The sequence below is a fragment of the Propithecus coquereli genome, unplaced genomic scaffold (genome assembly GCF_000956105.1).
Source record: "Propithecus coquereli isolate 6110/MARCELLA unplaced genomic scaffold, Pcoq_1.0 Scaffold167, whole genome shotgun sequence".
Taxonomy (NCBI): Eukaryota; Metazoa; Chordata; class Mammalia; order Primates; family Indriidae; genus Propithecus; species Propithecus coquereli.
This window is the reverse complement of record NW_012141302.1, coordinates 1,569,446-1,587,009: the sequence shown is the minus strand read 5'-3', so window position 1 is coordinate 1,587,009 and position 17,564 is coordinate 1,569,446. Positions and strand designations below refer to the sequence as shown.

General features: G+C 35.2%; 1 protein-coding gene across 2 annotated transcripts in view; it reads right to left on the bottom strand.

Annotated features, from left to right (window-relative positions):
• SF3B1 (splicing factor 3b, subunit 1, 155kDa) overlaps positions 1 to 17,564 on the bottom strand; it is a 35,900-nt gene that overhangs the window by 10,950 nt on the left and 7,386 nt on the right. The window contains exons 2-11 of one of the 2 annotated variants that reach the window (XM_012641652.1): positions 13,032 to 13,198; positions 11,386 to 11,490; positions 10,856 to 10,970; positions 8,944 to 9,023; positions 7,706 to 7,876; positions 3,104 to 3,341; positions 1,868 to 2,080; positions 1,499 to 1,620; positions 572 to 769; positions 372 to 473 (exon numbers count right to left, since the gene is read on the bottom strand). In XM_012641652.1, the coding sequence (XP_012497106.1) occupies positions 372 to 473; positions 572 to 769; positions 1,499 to 1,620; positions 1,868 to 2,080; positions 3,104 to 3,341; positions 7,706 to 7,876; positions 8,944 to 9,023; positions 10,856 to 10,970; positions 11,386 to 11,490; positions 13,032 to 13,198 (1,511 nt within the window). Of the gene's footprint in view, positions 1 to 371; positions 474 to 571; positions 770 to 1,498; positions 1,621 to 1,867; positions 2,081 to 3,103; positions 3,342 to 7,705; positions 7,877 to 8,943; positions 9,024 to 9,230; positions 9,385 to 10,855; positions 10,971 to 11,385; positions 11,491 to 13,031; positions 13,199 to 17,564 lie in introns of those variants that run through there. The other variant, XM_012641653.1, reaches the window with a different exon arrangement.

Here is a 17,564-nt window from a genome sequence, read left to right as displayed (position 1 = left end):
AAAAAATTTAACGTCTTTTGTTAAAAGGGCAACTTAGTAAACAATGGATCCATTCGGGTATATAAAATGGTTTAATTTCCCCTAAAGTATGTTTCACCTTCAAACCAAATAGTGTTAACACAATTCTGCACATAATTCCACGAACTACCCTTCGAGCCTTAAGCATGTTTTAAAGGCCATGTAGACAAAAAGGAGAATTCCATCTGTCAACATCCTTATTAGTAGAAAATTCTTTGATTAAATAAGTTAAATCCTTCACACTCCGTGTATTTCTTTCTCTCATGCTATGCCCTTGGATAAAGACAAAGAGAGTAATTATAAATTCTTACACATAAAATACAATGAATATAATTTAACAAACTGGCACTTACCTTTCTCATTGGTGGTGTTCCATTCTTAATTTTTAAAAGCAACTTCATTATTTTTCTCTCTTTTTGTTCTTCTGGACTAAGTGTTGATTCATCAACATCAACCTATAGTAAAAAGAAAAAAATTTAAAGGTAGGCTGAAATGTTATGATTTATAACTCACAAACAAAATGTAATAATTTATTTCCACTAGTATCACTTACCAATAGTTTATCAAAGTACTGAATATCATCAGGTTTTAAAAATGGAAGATTTCCAGATGGCTGGTCATTAATGCTTTTCATAGTTCTATCTTCAGTTTGCATGTGGAAACCAGTCATACCACCTAAAGGCGTTGGAGTAGCTGTCAGTTTTCGAGCTGGAGTTCGAATAGGAACATAACCAGCTGGAGGAGGAAGGACCTAATAGAGTTACAAGACAGTTTAGGGTTTTCTTGACTTTATAATAACATACACACTTGAAGTATTTTACAGTTCATTAGCCAGGAAGCTTTTTATTTGCTCAGTGACAAGAATTAACAGCTATCCTGATTTTCTACCTTAATTAGAACTTGAAAATACATGTTTCTCACCTGCTAATTAAGTATATCAAGAGCGAGGAAATACATGAGGTAGGCTTATGAAATTCTGATCATTTTCAAACATTAATTTATATAAACATGTTGGTGAGTCAACATGTCAAATTATTAAGAACTTGAAAATTAAAATCTGAGCCATCAATTCCAAAAAAAGTTCTATTAGACCAAATAATATCTCATCAAAGTATTTATATGAGAAATAAGCTTGGGCCAAGTACAGGGTGGCTCATGACTATAATCCTAGCATTTTGGGAGGCCAAGGAGGGAGGATCACTTGAGATTGCAATGAGCTATGATGAGACCACTGCACTCCAGCCTGGGTGACAGAGCAAAACCCTCTCTCAAAAAACAAGTAATAGATGCTCCCCATCAATCATTTCTTTTCATCTCTATTACTTTTTGGAATTGAAACATACTTGGAAATAGTTAATAGAATAGACTGATGATAGTAAATTTGGGCAAGGCCAATGTAAACTTGATTGCTTTTTTAATGAGTATTTAAAATAAAATTAATGTCCTAAATACCACCTCATTCATATTCACAATGCACTACCTTATATCCTTCTGGGAACATAGCATCCAATTCTTCATCAGAAAGTGGGCGATTTCTCTCATCAATTTCTCTTTCCCACCGCCAAGCCTGAAGTTGTTCAGGAGTCATACTCATTATGTGACCTACCAAAAAAGGCAAATTTTTGTAATCACTTATAGTGCAAGACTGTGTATCATTACACAGGTCCTTGGGATATAAGACAGTTAACATCAACCCTAATATTTAACTGCTTTTATATTATAAATGCAAACCAAGACATCCCCTTATTCTTGCTAAAAGTTGACACAAATAGCACACAGAATACCACAAAGAAAAAAATTAAAACATTCCCAGGAGAAGAGCAATTATTTCCAAAGAGAGAGTTTCTACCTGGAGTAGGGGTAGCCATGTTCATGGCTGGTGTGCCAATTGGTGTTTTTCCAGGGGTCAGAACAGGAGTGCTTCCACCCATCTGACTAGCTGGTGTTTCATCCCAACGTGACTTTCTTTTACTGGCTCCAGGAGTCGGTGTTTCACCAATTGAATCTCCGCCTCTATCTGTTCGCGGAGTCTCTGCCCATCCACTTCCATGTCCAGGAGTATCTTTAAAGAGAAAAGTTAAGTAGGACCACAATTTTAACCATTGTTAAAATAGTACCGTTTATCCTCAAATAGCTGACATATTAAAATAATCAAGTTCTGACATAGGACACTCCTAAAATGAAGACCCATTAAAGGTTTTAAAGCTCCATTTCATATTTATATATTCCTTTCACTATTTTGTTTCTTTTCCACTGGTTATAAAAATATATATTAACTACTGAGGAACAGGAAAACTGAGCAAAGTAATTTTTTTTAACCGTCCATAACATCACTATGCAGACACATCCACATGTCTATCTCAAGCCATTTCCTTAATTTCTCCATGCAGTTCAGATTACTCTGCATGTACAATTCTCTACCGCTTCTTTCACTCATAACATGTTAAGCACTCCACCGTATCGTTAAAAATTCTTTACAAAATTATTATTTGAATACAGTACATGTACTATTGCATCTTAATTTGTCACAGCTAGTCTCATAAACAGTTAATGAAATACAGCTTTACATCATCTACACACAAAAAAATAGAGGTTTAGGTAAATTCACAGAATAGAAAGCAGAAGAGAGATTACAGAGGATAGGAGGAGGAGGAGGGAAATGGGGAGTTACTGTTTAATGGGGCCAGAGTTTTTCTCTGGGATAATGAAAAAACCCTAGAAATGAGTAGTAGTGATGGTTGCACAACATTGCAAATATACTTAATGCCACTGAATTATACACTTAAAGATGAATAAAATAGTAAAGCTGATGTTAAGCATATTTTGCCACAATAAAAAACAAAGAGTTATGGCTGACAAACTTTATTTTCTCTTAAGGTTCTTCGTTAAATAAATCTTAAACTTCTTCAAGAAGGGAAAAGAATGAGGCATACAATCTGCTCAGTTCTTTTATCTGTACTCAAAGCAGCTGTTTCTTTATATGTGTTCACCCAGGATTAAAAAGAACAGTTCTCAGTCTGTAAACATACCACTCATCAAAGTAGACATTTCACCCAAACACACACCCATATTCCACTAGAAGTACCTCTCTCTGTTTTGGGGGTCTCATCCCATCTGTTTTTACGAGCACTGGAAGTTGCACCTCCATGGCCTGGTGTCGCATGACCTGGTGTATCGCCTCGTCCAGGAGTAGCAGCTCCCGCTGGTGTGTGGCTAGGTGTAGGGTCCCATATTTTTGAGCCTGGAGTTGCTCCAGGAGTCTCACTTCCCTTTGCACGACCTGGTGTCTCATCCCATCTTAAGGAAGGGGTATGCCCGGGGGTCTTCACAAAGCAAAAAGATTTTATTTCACACATCTACATATCCACACAGAAATAATTAGAAAATTTCTATTAAAAAAAAACTTTAAACAAATAAAAGTTTTATTTCTATTCTCTAGTTGACCATCCTTCTGCTTAAAGGAAAAGATACATACATCCTAGCAAATATGTTTACGACCAAAAACAATTTAAATTTTTATTTGAAGCACTGAAAAAAGTCCTAGCTTAAAAAACAAAATATCCTGGGTATGAATCTTGGATATGCCACTAATAGCTCTGTGACTCTGGGAAAGAAAATCACTAAGGTCTCCCTGTCTAGATCAGCAATCAAAGACTTTTGGCTCCAATTACATCAGTACTCAAAGTGGGGCTTAGAGATGCATAAATTCCTTTCTTAGGAAAGGGGAATCTATAAGTTCTGAGAAATACTACTGTTGTGGTTTTGTTCAATTATGTATATGTGTTTAAGTAATATAAGCATGTTTTGAATCACCTAGGTAATTATCTTACAACCAGATATTGCCACGTGACTTCAATCCTTGAGATGAGTTTATAATTACAAACATATTTGTACCAAACATTATCATCCTAACTGATCCTGGCAAGATTAGTGGAAAAGATTAGATTTAAGTAATATGACAAGTCTACAGTAGTTCAAATAAAGACTAGTAGTAGGTGATATAGGGCAATCAGATAGCATACATCACAAGAACTTCTACTGGTAAAGATAGTATCATATCAAAGCAGCAAGTGATTTGGTATACGCAAAACAAAATCTGTACTTAAATACTGCCTTGTAAGTATTCAAAAGGATTTGTAGTATACTTTATAAAGTTGAAAGCTCTTGCAGACACAACTCCATCTAGCTTTTTATGTTTGCACATGTGCAAAATACCATTAAAAAATTTTAAGATTCAGTATTTTTTCCTTTAAAAAGATTCTATATATTGCTCAGAGTTGAAAAATTCTGGATTAGGTAAAGAAAGCACGTAAATTGTTCAAAATCTCAATTTTGGCATCTGCCTCTCCTGCTGAATTACAAGAAAATGTGGGAAATAAATTCTTCCTATTATCTATTGCAATTCCCACAGTCATGATTCGGGTAAAGATGTGTTAGGTGCACACAGTTACCAGTGGGACAAGTTTCTCTTTCTCTGATTTTAAAATGTTGGCACTGAATGCCAACACAAAATTAAAGTTGAGTAATTACTTATATTCAGGAGAATAAAATCCTCTCATGTATCAGTAAGCAAACGGAAGTCCTCAGGATCTATCTTAAAATGAATTGTTAAGAAATTATGTACTAGGTTTAGTATATCCCAATTCTTGATTTAGGAAAATACTGCCATGGTCTGACAGGTTTTTTTCCTGAGATGTAAGTAAATCTATAGTAGTCTAGGCTGGAGCTAACAGTGATTAGACAAGGGTAGTAGAGACAAGTCATGAAAAATGGCTAGATCCTAAAGGCATTTTAAAAGCGGAGCCAACAAAATTTGTTTACAGATAAGATATGGGGTAAGAGAATAAGAAAAGAATATAGGATGACTTGTAAGTGTTTGCATTGAGCCAAACAGACATGGGAAAGACCAGGAAAGTAGGCTGGAGGAAGTGAGTAAAGAAAATCAGTAATTTTATTTTAGAAATACCAATTTTGAAATGTCTATTGCACCATCCAAGTAAATGCATCAGGTTGGACAAATATACAAGTCTGAGGAGAGCAAGAGAGAGATTTATACATTTGGGAGCTGTCTTACACAGATGGTATTTGAAGATTTTAAAGATAGGAATGAGATCCTAGGGATTGAGTAAATGGAGAAGAATTAAAAAGACTGAGCAATAGAGCACCCAAAAGTTCTGAGGTAAGGAAGATCAGGAGAATCCAGCAAATAAGAAAGACTGAGGAGTAGCGGCCAATGAGGAGAACCAAGAGACTAAAGCCCAGAGACTAAGAGAGAAAAGGGTATCGAGGGATATCAAATGTTACTGATGTGCTAAGCAATGAGGAATGAGAAAAGACTTTGGATTCAGCAACCAGGAGGTCAAGTGACCTTGACAAGAGATGTTTATGTTTAGGTAGAGTGGTACAGGCAAAAGACTAGGACTAAATAAGCAGAGACAGCAAGTAGAGACAACTCATCCGAAGCATTCTGTGGTAGAAGAGACAGAAATAGGATGGTAACTGGAGGAGGATGTGAGTGAGGTCAAGGGATGGTTTTCTGCAGGTTTGTGGTGTTGTTACTGTTGTTGTTAAGACAAAGAATGGTAAAATAGGTTTGCTGCCAATGATAACCTGATACTGAGGACAAAAAAAAGTTACACGAGAGTTATCAAGAGAGGACAGGAAATGGTTCATAAGCAGAAGTTTAGCTTTATTTTTTTTTTTAGCACTAATTACTTTATTAAATAAACACAGTATCAAATAAAATACATTCAAATGCTTTCTAAAAAATCAATTTTCAAGGCCAATGATAACTCAATGAAGGCAGATAAGCTAGTTTAACATAATTGGCTGATTTTATACAGCATCTGTATCTTTTATTCTATAAGTATATTATTAAATGATAGAAAACACCTCTATTAATAATACAACCATTTCTACAGAACCAGGAAATTTCTAAGAAAGATCTTACACACTCCAATCTTTTATATAGCCACCCAAAAGTCTAAAAAGGAGAAAGCCAATGTGCTTTCCTCACAAGAGCCCAATGTTGCTTTGCTGTCAAAATTTGTATTTCTGATCTGTTATGAGCACTGAGACAAGATTCAAATATTCTCAAAGAAAGAAGTACCATGCACACTGTGATCTATTCACCAACGGCAAGCACTGCATTCAAAACTATTTCATCCCAGGAATTAAATAAGGCCAGCCACATTCATGGCATTTCCTCCCCAGTAGTATTATTAAAAGTCTCATTATCACAAAGAATCCTCTTGTCTTTTTCAGTAACAAAGTTTATATAGCCACACCTTTCCTACCAGAACAACCCCCTGTGCCAATTCTGTGAATACAGTTTTTATGATAGGTAGGTACATCATACTTTATAACTAAAGACACTTGTTGTACATCAATCCCACAAGTCAGTGGTGATCAGAACATAGCTTGACCCTGATGGGAATTCCCTCATATCACCTCTTCCTTCTGGTCTGTGTCACCATTCTGCAAATTAACAAATCTTAATTCAAGAATCACCAGTCAGGTTAACATTTAACTTTATCTGCATGTATGAGACCAAGCATCCCTGGCTGCTACAAGAGTATAGCGGACGGGTATCATTAAGAAACAACTTTGTTGCAAGCAGAGAAAATGTCATTTATATAGCATTTAACAGGTATATTCTAATCTGAATCTTGCTTTCAGAGGGGTTAGCTTTAGAAGGTCAACTTGCATAAGTAGTTCTTATCACAACAGGAGGGAAACCAGAGTACTACAGAAAAGATATAGGCATATTGGTAGATACCATGTTGGGAAAACGTGCAAGTTTTGCTTCTATTTTGGGAGAAAAATAGGAAACAAAGTGGTCTAACTAAACATGAAGATGCTAAGGAATTACTGTAGGTTTGACAAAGTGTGTAAAGAAGTTCTCTAGAGGGGGAGGAGAACAGAGAGTTATTGCTTAATGATTACAGAGTTTCTGTTTGGGGTGATGAAAAAATTTTGGGAAATACTGGTGATGGTTACACATCACTAAGAATGTAATTAATGCCCTGAATTTTACACTTAAAGATGGTTAAAATGGCAAATTTTATGCTATGTATTTTACCACAATAGAAAAATTTTTAAAAAAGAAAAAGGAAGTCCTCTACTCTAGAAGATTAAGCTGCCTGTAGTCAGGGGCTTAAATTATCCATTTAGAAAATAAGACCACTGTATTATACTCAATCTCCATGATGAAACATACCTATATGTCTATATGTAATATTCCAAAAGAGAACATTCCTTTACTCCATGATATGGACTGAATTGCATCCTGCCCCCCCACTCCCTTCCTATGTTGAAGGACAATGTTACTGTATTTGGGAGACTGGGTCTATTAGGGAGGTAATTAAGATCAGATTAGGTCATAAGGATAGGGTCCTAATCTGATAGGACTGGTGTCCTTATAGGAAGAGAAGAGAGAACAGAGCTCGTTGACACAGAGAAAAGGCCATGTAAAGACATTGAGAAAGCAGTTATCTACAAGCCAAGAGAGCCCTCACCTGACACCAACCCTGTCTCTGATCTTGGACTTCAAATCTCCAGAACTGTTAGAAAATAACTCTGACATTTAAGCTGTCCATTCTGTGATATCTTGTCCTCTCAGCCCAAGCAGACTAATATACACTCTGTAACAAGAGAAAAAATGTTAAATATAATAAAAAGAAATTACCTCTGCCTGATCCCAACTTGACAGTTTTTTGGGAGTGGCACCAGGAGTCTGATCAGCTGTTTGATCCCAACGCCGTTTTCGTTTTGATGGAGGCTGGGATGCTGCTGCTCCATTGACGACTTTTAGTTCTCCAGCTTTAGCTTTCTCTGCTAGCTGCTGCCTAATTTCCCTCTGAAAAATATTTGAAAAAGCATTTAGTATTTAGCTTTAAAATGCTTTCAATACATTTTTGTCATGTACACAGTCATTTGTATTTAATATCCTATTTTATACTTTGCTCAGTCTCCTTTAAACACTACTGGTAGTCATATCCCTTATTCTCCCTCTTTTCTATATTTCCAGTTTTACATAATGTCTTTCTTTCCAAATCAGAGACAAGCCAAGCACAGAATTTATAACACAGCACACCCTACTTTATACACAGCAGGTGAAGTAAAATCTTCAGTCAATGGTACAAGGCTGGTCTGATGGTCGTGGGTTATCAGAATTTAACATTAGTGTCACTAAAGTTGGTATACAACCCCCCACTGCTAAATTTGACTGACTTTTCAAAAAGTATAGAACCAAAATGCTTCCACTGAAGAAGTTTCCTTTAATATTCACATAAATATTAACTATATAAGATAGAAAAATGATAAAAAATAAAAATAAAATTGTTTTATATTTAAAACTATGTAAATTATATGTAATTTAGTAATAACAAATACACATTTAGTAATAACAAATACACATTTAATTTACCCTATGATTTTTAAGTGGGATTCCATTACCCCATTTAATTCAAACAACAAATCTATTATTCATAACAAAGTCATGGAGGCTAATTATTAAAACAAAATGGCACAGTCTCTGCAGGCAAAAAGGAATTATTCTCCATCCATATCCAAGCGGAATCTCACAGAATTTCAAGGAATTACTGAACTATCTGACTTTTCCCTAATACACTGGCTTCACACACGCACCATCAACCCTCTCCCCACAGACACATCTACTGTAAGATACATATGTACATATATGGCCAAGGAGCTTGGGACTAGAAAAGGATATGGAAATGAAAAGTCATATCTGGGAGGTGGTATAATTTGGGGGTAACATTCTTTTTCAACTCAATTTTTATTAATACCATTAAAATATTACTTGTGCAACAAACAGCAAAACAAAACAAAAAAATAGCCTCTCAATTTCAACTCTCTCTACATTCTTTCACAACCATTAAAATAAGAAGCAGGTTCACATACTTCTTCTTTAGTCAAATGCTGTTCCCGCATTACATCCATGTAAGTCCTAGCATTCATTTTAGGATCAGGGGTCTTCCCTCCTGCAGAAAAGAACAGCAACAGGACAAGAGTACAATAAATAAATGATAATTAGGTTCAACTGATTTATCTGCCCTGCTCTAACATTATGTTATTCCATAATCATTTAATTTATTTTTTGATGGAAAACTTTAATAATTATACATCTTACTTTTTATTGAGTTTGCTGATCAATTTAACCTGTTTGAACACAAACATATCTACAGCAGTTTAAAACAAATATTTTAATGCATATAAAAACAAAATGACAGCACAGTTTAGTCTTCAGAAGTGATGGGTTCCTGGGTTGCTAATCCGGAATACGTACACTTTCGTGCCTTTGTCTCCATCAGCAGTTCTGACTTCAAGCAGCAGAATAGAAGCCTAGAAAATTATCTCTTTACCATTAGTAACACTTTGGAAAGATATTTATATTCAAAACATTACCTGTCGCAAGCTGTTAAAATCTGGACTATAGATAACTATTACTAGATAAGTTCTTCATACAGTGTTCTAAAACAGTTGTAGTTCAGAAAATTTGATTTTAAAAATATACCTATACTCTTATTCTGATGTCACGTTAATATAAAGGGCTTCATGCTTTTTTTTTTAAAGTTTTGTTGACCCAGAAAACATATTTTTATTTCTGAGAAAGTATAAATTATAACTCAAAACATATTACTTGACATATATTACTTCTACCAATTATGATGAACACAGAAGTGGTGTACAAAGAGATGTGTTAGTCTCTTAAGTTTCAGCGTTTGCTTTTCAAACTTCAAATTATCTTAAAGAAGCCCAAACAATATATAATAAGATTCACAGAGGCACACTATGCTTTAGAAATGTGATAATTAGCTATACAAGTGGTATAGCATCACAATTTAGAAAAAAATAATAAAATTCTAAGACATTCCTATGCTGAAGATCATGCCCAATTGGTAGTGTCATTCTTTCTGACACTAGCTCTGATAAGACTTCCTTTGGAATACTTTTTCACCATAATCTAGAGAGGATGTGTTGAACTGCACCCTTAAGAATGCAGACAGGACTGGCATATAGCAGTACTGCTGTAGGAAAGAAATTAAGGACAGTTAGTATGGGCCTGTGAATTCTGACATACATGTTTAAATCAATTACAATTATGCAAGTAAAAAAAGAATATCCCTACTAATTCATGCAGGCTGAAAGTCTAGTATGTAAAAACCTGCAGCAGAATCTAATTTTAAGAAACAGGCACCTAATTTTGATTGTGAAACTCACTCACCTGAGGAAAGCTTCCATCAGGCTCACTATGCCCCTTGTGCTGACTTGCACACTAAAATTAGCAAAACAGACTCCAGCTATTAAAAATATCAAAGTCTTTGTATACATACTTTTGTTTTAACTTTAAGTATGCTTAGAGCAAAGTAGGTGCATTTACTAAGCTATATTTAGAGCAATATGGGGGGAGCTCTAGTGTGAGAAACAGTTTCTCAAAAGTAACAATCCTAAAAATCTAAGATTTGGAATGAAAACTTTCAATAATTTGAAAGTATTTTGAGCAGAAAAACACATTTGTTCAAAGTATAGAAAGCGTACCCAAAACAAAAGTAAAAGAAAAACCTTTAACCCTTTGCGTTTCTATGGCATTGGCTCATTATTTTCTTGTCCTTCTACCTGGAAAGAAAACTTGCATTATAAAGATGAAGAATATGGCATCTGTGACTTCAACCAAATCTATACAAATCTATATTAAGGGGGATTTTAAAAAAGAAAAGCAAATTCATAAGCATGCCAAAAAAAATCAAAGGGCTAAAGACAACTTAATACAAATAAATTTTTGAATACTTATAGAAAAGTGGGAAAGAATTACCATCTGCAAAAGGATCAAGACGCTCTGGGGAAATTATCATGGTCCGCCTATGCTTTTTATATTCATCTTCCCGGTCTGCGATCTTTGGAGGTCGGTGCTCAGCAAATGGATCATACTGAAAAGAGGTATGTCTCACTTAATATCCACTTTATTAAATAACCATGGAGAATATAAAAAAACAGAACATTATAAAACACATACAAATGTTTAATACAGGCCTACTAATAAAATATTCTGTATTATTTTGTGGATATTAAAATGAAAAAATAAGGCATATGAAAATGAGGCAATATACATGTCACTTTCCAGTTTAATGCTTCATGAAATGATTACCTTTGCAAAATAAACTAAGTATTATTTCTAATATCCCAAATCAACTCTACTCACAACATTCTAAGAAATGACTTTTAAAATTTATGGGCTTCAACGGAAAGAAACTCAGACATTTACCTTTTTTTCAGCTGAATAAACGATGGTTTAAAAAAACTTCACCTATGTGTATAAGGTATATACAAAAGAAAAAAAGTCACCTGTTCTGTTGACTGTGGTATATCATTAAGCAATGCCACAGGGGCATGATATCCTGGCTTCTTCTGACCAAGCAAACTTGTAGATGATGAGTAGTCATCGTCATCCTGCAATGATACCCCCCCAAAAAGGCACAAACAAAATGTTAAAACTTAATATCAGAAAGAATACACAAAGACTCAACATGAAATCAAAAGATTTACTGACAGTGTGATGTCTAGGCCCTAGTTCACAAAACTTGTAAACACTATTAGGTTTTTGTTCACTTCAAAAAGCTATTAAAGAAGCCGGGCATGGTGGTGTGTGCCTGTAGTCCCAGCTATTCTGGGGGCTAAGGCAGGAGGATCACTTGAGCCCAGGAGTTGGAAGCTACAGTGAGCTACGATCAGGCCACTGTGCTCTAACAGAGTGAGACTCCATCTCTTGAAAGAAAAACAAAGCTATTAAAAATTTAAATTTAGTTCTTTTTACTCTTAAAATTATTAAACAAGGAAAGCTTTCAGCAGAAGTCAATTGAAATAAAATAGGTATGGACTAGAAAAACCTGAGCATTTTTCTTACAGAAGATGTGATGAAATGTTTTGCAAATTTGGCAACTATAAACAGCTTATTTTAGAACTTTCAAATTTCTGTTTTTCCACTCATGCTTTTTAACATGATGTAACGGTCACAGAAACAAGTAAAAAGGAATTAATTTTAAATGTATTTGTTCCTAGTAATATGTTTAAACAAAATAATGTTACACTGTTACTTTTCTAGTATAAAAAGTACACCAGTGGGTAATTCTCAAGGTCTTAATACCTCATATATTTTATTTAAAAATGAAATGACAATTTCACCTCCAAGCTTCTGGAATGAATATACAGCCGTCGCTGTCTTTTACCATTACGGTATGAGAACCCAAACTACAATACACTAACTAGTCCATAATTGGTTTGTAGAAAGTTCACCTTTGGGCTTTTAAATTTTTCTCTAAAGAAAAAAAAAAGTGCCAACTATAACATATGACTGGAATTGCATAAAAATAACCAGTTTATTTAGGTACAATAAAGTTTGTATATAACTGAATCAAACAAAAATAAATATTTCAACAAATTTGGATGTTTGGGATGGTCTGATAAAATATAAGCATGTGAAATACATAAAAAACACAGAGATTTCAGTCACCCTCCATAGTAACTAAAATAAACATGAAGAGCTCATAAATATCAGCAACAAGAAAAATTCAATTCATATTAAGATGCTGAGGGGAGAAAAACAAACAGTGTCAAGTACAAATCAGAAATCAAGTCACAAGGGCAGATGGCTATTTAAAATCAAGTCACTTCTCACATGAGCTACTCTAGATAGAGCCAGTAAGTAATAGCAGGGATTAACTTTACAACTGTTTGCTTTACAGCAGTTAATGATTTGCAGGTGCTTTCCTGGATAAACAAACTAGTCTTTAGTATCGTTAACATAAAGATTCAGAACTGAACACATCCAGTGAGATTTCTGAACCTTGGAGAGGAAAAACACCTTCAATAGTTTTATTCTCTAAAAGATCCCAAAAATGTTTCTCCAGATTAAAGCAGATGACTCAAACAAAAGAGTAATTTCTCACTCTTTCAAAAAAATGCTTGCCTCTTATGTGCAATTTGTAACTTACATCTTCAAGTTCAGTTGCAGCAATTGATGTCACATATCCAGCAAATCTGCTGTCACTTCCACCATAAATTTCCTGGTCATAATAACCTGTAGAATCAAGGCCCACTCCTTGAGCTTCATCAAGAGCTGCCTTCTTGCCTTGAATTTCTCGAATCTGTGCTTCAATATCTGTAAAAAAAAAAGATAATACAGACTTTCTTTATTTCATTTTCCAAAGAGCTCTCAACACAATGCATTTCTCTACTAGGCATTATGAAAACACTCTCTTAAATACAGAAAATTTATGGGAAAATAAACTGAAGTATAAAAAATCTTTTTATTAAAAATACAGAAAATTTAAAATAATTGTGGCCTAACAAACAGCTGTTTTAATTCTTGCCAGTCCATTGCCTTTGTGCAATTGAAGGAAGCCCTTGACACCAGGCACTTATTTAGTAGTTGCATGGATCAAAAGATAAGGATTCAAATAGCATCAAGCAATTGCCCAACCCCCCTCCCCATTCCCCAGCTAAGGGAGAAAACCCTCTGTAGTTCCTCAAGATGGAAGTAGTTTAAGCAGAAAACATAATGTCCTCATCTAGTCTATCGCACAGCTGGGCCATATTTTCCCATAAGAAAAGAAAGGAGCAGGAGCAGGTCTAAGGAACTCAAAATGATGGAATGGATTTAAGGCTGAACCTAGCACCTCAGTTTGCTAATTTTTTTCTTTCTTTCTTTCTTTCTTTTTTTTTCCTTGAGTCTCACTCTGTTTGCCAGGCTAGAGTGCAGTGGCACCACCATAGCTAACTGCAACCTCAAACTCCTGGGCTCAAGCCATCCTCCTACCTCAGCCTTCCGAGTAGCTGGGACTACAAGTGTATACCAGCACGCCAGGCTAATTTTTTTCTATTTTAGTAGATGGATCTTGCTCTTGCTCAGGCTGGTCTTGAACTCCTGAGTTCAAGTGATCCTCCCACCTCGGCCTCCCAAAGCGGGGAGGCCTTATAACTTGCTAATTCTTACAGTGTATCATCACAGCACCAACATCTCCAGATATTACTTTTTCCCTCATCTCTTCCCTCAAAACCATTACAGTAGCCCAGGCAGCCAGAATTATCCTCACTCGTGGTACTTTTTATTATTACCTCTACAGTTGTTTTTTGTTTAAAGTCTTATATTTAAAAAAAAGTTTAAATCCACATTCCCCCACCTTCACCCCTTTTCAGGTACTTTCTCATTCTTGAGGGAATACAGAAGAAAACTCTCAGTAGTTAGAAAAACTGGCTGAAAGGTGAGTGGAGATTTACTCTTCCTTTTTTTCCTTTCTGAAATGTTTGAAGCTCTAAAAACAAACACTCAGGTGCAAAACTAGGTTTTTTTTTTTAATTAAAGAACTACAAATGCTACTTCCATCAGGATTTAGGCAAGAAACAAATGAGTGAACCAGGTCAGCCAAATAGTCTGCAATCTCTTCTTTACACCAGTGTGGTCTGATGACCACCTACATAGCAATCATCTGGTGTACCTGTTACAACAGTGGAATCGTAGGCCTCAGAGACACTAACTCAGAAAGAACCTCCAACTTAAAAAGCCCAAGATTCCACATTATTAACAAATGTCCCAGGAAACTATATGACATGGCCTTCATCCCTTCATTTCCAATCCCACCCCAACCCCTACCAAATTTTTCCATTTAGAACATCATTTTATACTTTTCTTTACCTCACAAACAACTAAAAAATAGGAAGGGGGTATTGTTTTGCAAAATCTGCATTATACTATATATAACATGCAACGTGCTTTTTCTCCCCCTCACTAGATACAGACAGCACTCTTATCTTCCTACTAAAGAAGTTTTCCATTCTAAGTTTACAGCAACCAGTCCCTCATTTGAATAATATTATTTATTCAGGAACTACTTTCACGTACTGAATTTTACCTACTGATTTTATGTACTTGCTGATTAGCAAGAGTTTTCTAATTACAAAGATTCATAAAATACTGAATTAGTTTGTATAAAAATCTCTGTAAATCAAGACTGGATTACTATTAAATCAAAATTTAATAACAAAATTACCTAGCCCAAGGTCTTCTGAGGCTAGGCAGCTGTTTGTAGTTAATTAATTCTGAAGGGAGTTCATTACTAAATCTCTACAAGCTGTACAGTTAAATATTTATATGCAAATCAGGTATTGTTTTCTGTCTCTGCTTTAAACTACAGATAAAAAGTCCAAAAAGCCAATAGGTTTTGTTAATACATTGTAAACTGTAGTACTTTTACACAAACATTATGTTATCCACAAATAAGACACCAAATTCCATACAACTCAGCAGCTTGTTATGAAACTCACACAATTAAAAACTATATTACTCAATTATTTCTTAACACATTAACCGCCACGAGTTGTATTTAACTCAGCTAGTCTTGAAGGGAGACCCTCGTGAAGCATATGTAACTCACACATCTCTACCTTGAGACCAGTGTGAACTATTTTTCAAGTTGCATGTAACTCACGCACAGGAAACAATAAAAAAATAACAAATGTTTCATTAAATTATAAAGAATCATTTGTTTTCGAAGTTTTTATTCTGTTTTCATAATAAAATATCGTGGGCCCAAGAAAAAATTTTTTTTTCGTAGTGTGGCAATGTGTTAATAAACTATGTGCCAAATATAATACCCTCAAATATTTATGAGTGAACATTTTTATCATTACATTCATAAACAAGGTAATTCTGTGTCTGAGGTTTCATTTCTAAAATTTAAAAAATGGGCACAGCAAATACGACAGAATATTAAGAACTGATAAAGCTGAGCAATGTTCGTTATATTTTGTCCTATACTTTTCTGGATGCTAAAATATTTCATAATAAAAAGGTAATCCATAGAAATTATTAAAAGTAATTTTCCAAATTTTTCTCTTCCCCATCAATGCCAGCAAAGGTTTGTAAAATTCCACAACTTCAAATTTTATAAATATTTTACATCTCTGGGAAAGAAAAAGGTTGTCTCCAGCTCCATATTTTCAAAGCTAACACTAAATTATGGCTACTGATGTGTAGGTATTCCTGTAGTTTCTTAAATATAAACTAAAAATGTGCAAATACATCATTTCCGACAATAAATGATCAATGCGTAAAATTGGTTGCCAAGTATGAAAAATGAGAGGGAACATACCAAAATAAATAATCAGAAGTCTAAAATATTAAAGACTTGAGGAGACAGAAAAAGAAATGCTTATGTTAATCTCTCCCCACTTCGATTATGACCAACACGAACAAATCCTCTGTTTCAGCCTAATCCCTTCCCAATTTGGCTCCCTACCATTCAAGACATTCACACATGAAGACAAAGAAAAATGGAACTGTGCTAGTGACTGGGCAAAAAGAGAGTAGGACCTCTTAGTGGCCACACACACAACTGCCAAGAGTTGGCACTCTTTAATCCATCAGAACCCATAAATATTCCAGTCTCCACATCGCTGTATTAATAGTTTGTGCCTTTTTATTAATAGTTAGTATTCCATTTTACTACAGTTTATTCTCTAGTTGAGTTGCATCAGAGTTGTTTGTAGTTTGTAGTGATTACAAATGAGGATGCTTTTAAACATTTGTGTACAGGTTTTTGTGTGAACATAGGTTTTAATATCACTCGGGTAAATACCTGTACCTAGAAATGGGATTGCTGGGTCTTTTTTCTTTTTCTTTTATTTAGTTCTTTTTTCTGAGACAGAGTCTCACTCTGTCACTCAAGCTAGAGTCCCATGGCATCAGCTTAGTTCACAGCAACTTTGAACTCCTGGGCTCAAGTGATCCTCTTGCCTCAGCACCCCCAGTAGCTGGGACTACAGTCGTGCACCACCTCACCCAGCTAATTTTTACAATTTTTAGTAGAGATGGGGTCTCACTCTTGCTCAGGCTGGTCTCGAACTCCTGAGCTCAAGTGATCCTCCCACTCAACCTCCCAGAGTGCTAGGAGTACAGGCATGAGCCACTGCGCCGGGCCAGAATGCTGGGTCTTAAAGTAAGTAAAGGTTTAACTTTATAAGAAACTCAGAAAGCCCTTTTGATGGGTTTACTTATGCAAGTTTAAGAGCACAGAGCAGAAGGACACTGTATAGTAGAGGAAAAAGAATTTTGAGAGATGAAATGGAGGGGACAAATTAAATGAACAAGATAAAAAGAAGCTGGGACAAGTGCGATTATTAAAATTCTAGTTATATGGTGTTAGAAAAAGGGGTATCAGGAGTAGAAATATCTAATGTGGATTATTAAACCACATGATTTTCTGGATGAAAACCTCATTTCTGTTCCCTGTCCAACCATTCTCCGCCCCCATCTTCAGCAAAACCTACTAAAGGAGGTAGGTCCGAATATATGGTAGGACTCGTAAACTACTGATTCTGAAATCTTAAGGCAACAGGGATTTCCTATCTTGACAGTACATTTAGAATCCTAAAATCAAAGTTACGGGTAGTCCTTCAAATCCTGAGATGTCATAGTCTAAGTGTGGTTAAAAAAAAAAAAAGTCTAAGGGCAGGGTGCGGTAGCTCAA